At 49.0% G+C, this 7612-nt stretch overlaps 1 protein-coding gene across 1 annotated transcript; it reads right to left on the bottom strand.

Moving 5' to 3' along the window:
* Nucleotides 1-386: 386 nt before the first annotated feature.
* On the bottom strand, nucleotides 387-7177 carry SIX3 (SIX homeobox 3). The gene is made up of 2 exons (XM_053383368.1): nucleotides 5753-7177; nucleotides 387-2351 (listed from the first exon to the last, which is right to left on the bottom strand). Exons 1-2 carry the CDS (start codon nucleotides 6577-6579, stop codon nucleotides 2159-2161), a joined length of 1020 nt encoding a protein of 339 aa, XP_053239343.1. The 5' UTR covers nucleotides 6580-7177; the 3' UTR covers nucleotides 387-2158.
* Between the last annotated feature and the right edge of the window lie 435 nt (nucleotides 7178-7612).

Here is a 7612-nt window from a genome sequence, read left to right as displayed (position 1 = left end):
CATGGAAGTCAATGGAATTTATTTCCAAGTAAATTTGCATGAGGTTACAGGTTCGGGCAGCTTTCTTAGCCCTGTGCAAACCACAGGCACACTATATAGTCGACCAAGCTAGGCTCAGGGGCTTAACCTTTGCAGCTCAGAGAAGTCCTACCGGACTTAACGGGACTTACTTCAGAGAAAGCTCTTTTTTTTCTTTTTTCTTTTTTGAGAAGTTAAGGGAGCAAAAATTGGCTTAACTCCGAGTGCTTCGGCTTAACGGGCTTGCTAGCTTGCATAAAGGGGTGGAATCACTGAATCAACACGAGAAGAGATTTTTAAAAAACGAAACAGCATTTCTTTGCGGCTGTTTCTATGTGCAGCAGAGGAAAAACACCAACGTCACTGAATAGATAAGAAAAATGGAATACTGTATTTGATTTTTTTTTTTAAGAAAGTTTGTACATATAGATAAACACGCAGTAAGGGAAACAGTGGTATAAGTGTCCTACGTGGAGTTTTAGAAGAGACCCCCAAAGCTGCTATTTAAATACTCAAAAATGCTTTTGCATAAGAGAAGGACAGTGGCACTCTAAGCCTCGTTTCGTCTACCGTTGAGGTCCCTTTTGAAAACCTAGTCCATCACCTCTTGACAACTAAGTTTGTGCAAGGAACTCAAGTCAGGGAAAATGTTTTTCTTTAAAAAAAAAAAGAGGAGGAGGAGGAAGAAGAAGAAGAAGGAGGAGGAGGAGGGGGAGAAGAAAGAGAAGAAGAAAGAGAAAGAAAGAAGGAAAGAAAGAAAGAGAAGAAAGAAAGAAAGAAAGAAAGAAAGAAAGAAAGAAAGAGAAAGAAAGAAAGAAAGAAAGAGGCAAGGGAGAAGAAGGCAAAGGGACAGAGAGAAGAAAAGTCAAAGAGAAGAGCAAATATAATATACAAGCAATTTTCTACACATATATTACAAACTGGGGGAAATGACCGCATCATTAAGATATACATAATTCATATAAAATTTTGAAATAAAAATAAAAATCTGTTACAGTCATAACTATTCTTTTTCCACATTTATAACCAGTACCCACACAGGCAGTGACAGACGTGTAGAAAAAAAGGTGCTTACGAAGAAAATGATTGTCTGTTGAACAAAAGAATAAAAATTCTTAAAAAATAAAAATAAAATAAAAACAACGACGGAGGGGGAGAAAAGGAGGAGGCGGAGCAGGAGGGGGGGATGCATCTAGATTAGACCATCGCTTGGACTTTGGGGGGGGGGATTACAGATCCAGAGAGACAAAGATTGATAAAAACCCAACAAAAAAGGCGATAAACATTTGTTATTTCCCTCTTCAAAGAGTTCCTTTAAACGTTTTTCATTTTAAAAAGCCTCTCTCTCTCTCTCTCTCTTTGTACAAATTTGATCGGAGTTTTCCTCCCGTCCCACACCCCAGTCTTTTTTCTCCTTTTTGTTCATTTATTATAGAGAATAGCATATCCCCCCCTTTTCCCCAGATACAAATTGAATCATCGTCATGCAAAATGGGTGAGATGCTGTCCATGGGAAAGCGCGAACAATAAAATCAAAACGAGGAAAAGAAAAGTAGAGCTGGAACGTGCTTTCGTCCTACAAAGAATACAAATGTCACCTTTCTTTCTTCCTTTCGCCATAATAATATTTATAATAGCAAAGTATGAGCATTAGCATTATTTCTCCCCCCCGCTCCAGAATCAGCAACTGTCCAACTTGTGGTTTGCTCCTTTATGCTTTTATTTTTTATTTTTTTGCCTAAGTGGATGGTTTGTTTCTTATTTCAATCATTTGCTTGGTAAAGGTTTGGGTTTTTAATTCCTTTTTTTTTAAACAACAACAACAACTCTTTTAAAGGTCTTTTTGTAATTTTCTCTCTCGTTGTTTCGCTGCTCTGCCTACGAGTGTTCTGAAAGCGGCTCGTTGTTGCTTTCTTTCCTCGGAGGCCGGGGCAGTTCGGAGAGGGGGGCGGCTGCTCTCGCTCGCTCGGGGTAGGTAGGTGGGTGGGTGGAGAAAGGGGGGGCTTATTTTTGCCTTTTTTCCTGATTGGTTTATTATTATTATTATTTATTTATTTCCTCCTTTAAAGGTTTGTTTGTTTTTCCTCCTTTTTTATTTGTTATTTTTTTGTAGTATTCTGTTTTGTTTTTTGTTCCGTTATCATACATCACATTCTGAGTCGCTGGAGGTTACCGAGAGGATGGACGTGCCCGTCTCGGCTCGTTCCGTCAGGCTGGAGACGCTTGTGGTGGGGCTGGCCGCCGTGGACGGAGACTCCGCCGAGCTGTGGGTAGGGCAGCCCGGTTCTGACAAGGACCGCATGCCGCTCTGTCCGATCGCCTGGTGCTGGAGCCTGCAGGACGCGGGGTTGGGGGTTGGTGGGGAGACAAAGGAAGAGCACACAGATCCTTGCTCAGAAAGGAAAGCCACACAGAAAGGGAAAGAGGCGAGACTCCCCGAAAACGCGGCCCTCGAACGCAGCAATCCAGGCGCGTAAAAGCGCATGGCTAGGGAGGGGACCCGGATCCCAAAGGCGCTTGCCAAGAGGGCGCAACAATCCCGATCTAGCCAGAGACACCTTCCCTTTTTCTCCAGCAAACCCTTCGCTCAAACAACCGCTTAGCCTGGTTTATCGAGAATCCTTCCTTCCTCCCCTCTCTCTTTTCTTTCGGCCTGATCTCAGGCCAGCCACGGGGCCCGCTGCCGCCTTCTCTTTGCTGCCCAGCGCGGCGCTGCAAGCCAGCTTCCTGCCTGCAATGGCCCTCTCTCCCTCCGCAAAAAGTGTTTCAAATCAAAGGAGAGGGGGTGGGGGGGTTGTTGGGGGGGGAGAGAGTTAAAAGCAAGCAAAGGGACTTCGGAGAGAAAAGGTCGCTTGGAAAGCACAGAGTAAAAGAAACGATGTAATTATATTTTTAAAAAGAGCGGGGTGGAGAAGACAGAGGGTTTGCGTAGGAAAGCAATTGGCACGTTCAGAAATGCACACACAGAGAGAGACGCCAAGGCAGGCACATAAACGCACAAACGGGCCGCTATCGTGTTGGTTTGCAAAATATTAGTCCGTTTCAAGCTAACGCTCCCCTTACTCACACTATCTCTATCCCTGTGGCCGGTTTCACTTGCGAGGAGCGGCCATCTGTGGGCCTCGATCTAACCTCTAGCGCATTTGCCGCCGCCGCCGCCCCCATTGAGTGACAGTCCAGCCCTAACAACAAACGTGGACAGTCACAAACGGTGGTCTGTAGAAGCAAAGGGTGGCGCCGTCTCAGATAGCCCCCGTGAATCACTTAAATAAATGCGTACCGATATACGGACATACATACGCACTTGCAACACTTTCAAAAAACCCCATAAAATAAACAAGCACCCAAACCAAGTGAGGACACTGTTTTGTGGGGAGAGGGTGTCCGGAGAGCAGCATTTCCCAAGTCATCTGCATGCTCAATCTTCTCTCTCTTACATACACACACACACACACACACACACACACATGTATTTTCCAGCAATGCATTTATAGTTTTATTTATTTATTGCTTTTGTTGGGGCCGACGCCCGAATTCTCAGACTGCCTTTGGAAACATACAGACCGCCAAGAGACAAAGGAATCTCGGCCGCTGCTCTTTATAACAGTCAACAACTAAGTGGATTTCTATAGGGTGGGTGGCTGGGGAAACCAAGCCCAGCGAAAAAACAATCTGCAACCGCAGCAGAATATTCTGAATACTAACACACAAGGCGCTGGACGGTTATGAACTCTTGAGCCGTTCAGATCAAGAGAGCTGGGGGTGGGGGGCGCTGAGTACACTGAGAAGTTGATTGCACACCCCCAAAGGCCAGTGCATTTTTTTAAAAAAAGTGTAGGATCAGAGGCAAAAGAAAATAGCCAACAAATAAACAAAACAAACATTGTGCCGAGCCCTGAAATCCTTTGTAAAATGTTTTGAAAGACAGCCTTCGGGCAACTGGATCCTGTAAGATTTTAATCCCCCTCTTCACCTCCGCAGTGAAGTGATTTTAAATATATTACATATTTAAATTGCGTTTCTGCACTTTTTATTTCCATACTATTTACTTATTCCCCCCCCCCGTCCCTCCACCGCTGCCTTACAGTTCCTAGTCACCTACTGACAACTCGGTGAGTCAACCCAAACCTTTAGCAACTTTCCGGCTTCTCTGTTACGAGTCGATCTATTCTCCCTCCATTGATGAAGCTGGAAGGTGGTTTTTTATTTTATTTTTATGCTTTCTTGCTTCCCCCTCAACCCCCTGCTCTACATTTCAGATTAAACTTTACCAAAATATACATTGCTATATAAACTGGGAAAGTCCAATTGGAGGAGGTAAAGTGCCACCCTTTGTTTATATTTTCTGCATTGTTTCATGGGACCCTTAAAATTCTTTGTGATCTTATTTATTTTCAAAGCTATTATTTAAACCCCAACATTCTTAAAGCCACGTTGAGCAATAAGGAATGGCAAGAAGATTCTGCGTGGCACACCGACACAATAAAATCACGCCTGCTCACACAAACCCCTGCATATTTATTTACATACTCATAAACATGCATAACTCAAACTAATGACATCCGGAAACAGAGATAGGAGAGGGCCGATAGCTTTAAAAAATGCTTTCCCTTCATTTTATTTTTATTTCCGCACCCCCACCCTCCTGCCTGTCTTCCTTTCGGCAAATGAATTTGTTTTGTTTTTTTATATAATTAATAAGAACAATAGAGGAACAGCTGCCTTCTTTTCGCTCTGTGGAAGAACGCTTCGCATTATTATGTTTGTTTAAACTGTTTATAGCTTGGGCGGAGGGGAGAAAAGTTAAGTTGCCAAATACAGCTTTCACGGCACAAATAAAAAAAATACATCTAATCCGCACCCCTTCTGCATTTCGCTGCGAGGAGTTGTCCCTGTTGTTATTGTTGATGTAGCAATAACAATCATGGCGGTAAAAATAATAGGCAATCTATGAACAAAAAGAAAGAGGACGTGCGAAAAGGAGAATGAATTTTTTAATTAAATTAAGAGCTCCATCTAGAACTAAGAGGGTTTACACCCATTTCTCTCAGTTGGTTCCACCGAGTGTGGGGACTCGGCTGAAGATAAAGTCCCTTTATTTTGTGGTTTTTGGATCCCTAGTTAGAGTAGGCACACACGCGCACGCATACACACACAGACATACATTCTGCGTTCAGAAAACTGCAAAGCATTTTACTGAGAGACGGGGTGTCCTATTTAGAACTGTGAAGGAGAGAGACGGAGTTTGGAAAGAATGTGAAACTTTGAAGGGGTGGCGGAATCGAGTTGCTTCTGTTGAGCAGCCCATTCGGGAAGGGGAAGCGAGCCCTGTCTTTGGCTGCGTGAGGAGCGTAGTCCCCTTGATAGCTCCCAGGTGGGGAGGGAACCCTCTAAGGGCCTCGTTTTGCTTTTTAACAGAGCCCACTGACTTCCTTATCCCTGCTGTTGAAGCCAGCGAGCCCTCTAGGACAAGATTTAAGGTCCCCCATATCACACGCACACACACGCAGAACTGAACCCAAAGGCGATTTTTCAAAGGGTCAAGCCTTGCAAGGCGTTCTCACTCTTGGGAGACTTGCAGGAGGCGAGGCGTCCGATCTAGGCAAGGCAGGCCCCGCGTGGGATGGACATGGGTTTGTGTCCTGGCTGTGTGAGCCCCGCACACCCGCTGCCTACCCCCACCTTCAAGCCTCCCCCCCCCCCACACGCCCAGCTTCAGCCGGCTGGCACTGACCTGTTCTTGGCGGCGGCCGCCCGGTCTCTCTGCCTGCGGTTCTTGAACCAGTTGCCCACTTGCGTGGGGGTGAGGCCGGTGGCCTGGGCCAGTTCCCTTTTCTTGCTGGGGTTGGGATAGGGGTCCTGGAGGTACCACTCCCTCAGGAGGCTGCGAGTCCTCTCCTTGAAGCAGTGCGTCTTCTGCTCGCCGTCCCAGATGGTCCTGGGCAAGGGGAACTTCTTGCGCACGCGGTACTTGTCGACGGGGCCCAAAGGTCTCCCGCGGAGCTTCTCGGCTTCCTGGTAGTGCGCTTCCAGCCACATAGCCTGCAGCTTGCCGTGCGACTCCTTGGTGAACTTGTGGTTCTCCAGGATGTGGTAAAGGTCTCGAAAGTTGCCCGTGTGGAAGGCCACCACCGCCCGGGCGCGCAGGATGGATTCGTGCTTGTTGATCGCCTCGCATGCCCCTGGCGCTACCGGCAGCGACCACAAGAAGCGGCCCAGCCTCTCGATGTCGCCCGTCTCCTCCAGCGTCTCGCAGACGCTGGCCACTTGCTCCGGGGAGAAGTTGAGTGTGGGCAGCTGGAACATGGACAGTTCTTCCGGGGCTCCTCGAGAGGCGCCTCCTCCTCCGCCGCCGCCACCGGCGGTTCCTCCGCTACAACCGGTGGCGGCACTGCCGCTGCCGCCGCTGCCACCGCCGCTGCCTCCTCCTCCTCCTCCAGGTCCGGAGCTGCTGCCACCGCTGGCCAGAAGGAGCGAGCGGTGGTGGTGGTGCGGGTCGCTGGGGAAGTTTGGCAGGAAGAAGTGGGTGGGATAGAGCTCTAGAGGGGACCTGAACACCATGGGACCCAGCCTGGCGGACGGGGAAGGGGGGTCGGAAAACTAGAGAGAGAAAGAGAGAAAGGAAAAGAGAGAGAAAGAGAGAGAGAGAGAGGAGCTGGATCAAAGCGAAAAGAAAGGAAGACAGGAAGACGGAGAAGGCGCAGAGAAAGAAGAAGAGGAAGAGGGGAGGGACAGGGGGATCACGCACCCCACGCGCATCCACACCCGCACCCGCACGCGCAGCCACATAGAGACCCTCATCCAAACGCACACACGCACTCAGCCGCGCGCGCGCACTCCCCTCTCTCTCTCATACACGCGCACAAACACACTCACTCACTCCCACCACCTTTCACACACACTCGCACACGGGCAGGCAGGCACCGGCTCGCTCGCTCACTCACACGCACACGCGTGCCCAGGCGGGCGGGCAGGCAGGCATCCGCGCGCTGCTGCGGGCTCTCTCCACACACACACACCTCCCGACCCGGGCGCCGCTGTTGCCGCCGCCGCCGCCGCCGCCGAGGCGCAAAGCGATTCAGTGATTCGGCCGCGATCGCCCTAATGACAACAGCCTCATAATATCTCTCCTAAATCCACCGTGAGTGCAGCGCCGAAGCATTTTGTTTCGCTTTTCTATTGGCCCGCCGGGTGTCGTTGTGGCGTCGCCATGGCAGCGCCCTGCCAATCACTGTCAGGCCTGCCAATCATGGGGGACTACGTAAGAAAAAGGGCTCTTACCACGGCGCCCAAAGGCGAAGGGGAGGGGAGTTGGGAAGGAAGAAGCCAGCCAGCCAGCCAGCCGGGAGGAGGGGCGGGGGGGGGAGGGCGATCGGAGGAAAGCTTGTGTATGTGTGTTAATCTTTGCAACTCCTAATCTTAGCACTTCCACTTCTCTCGCTGCGTCTCTCGTCCCCCCCCCTCCTACACTCCCCACCATTCCATTCCCCAAATAAAAATGGTTTTTAAATAAATTCTTTGGTGGGAGGCGGATGCGCAAGGCAGTGCGCAGCGCCTCGTTTGAATGGGATCAGCAATTACACGCGGAATATGA

Source organism: Podarcis raffonei, chromosome 3, assembly GCF_027172205.1.
Source record: "Podarcis raffonei isolate rPodRaf1 chromosome 3, rPodRaf1.pri, whole genome shotgun sequence".
Classification (NCBI taxonomy): Eukaryota; Metazoa; Chordata; class Lepidosauria; order Squamata; family Lacertidae; genus Podarcis; species Podarcis raffonei.
The sequence above is the reverse complement of the archived record's forward strand: the minus strand, read 5'-3'. Positions and strand labels throughout refer to the sequence as shown.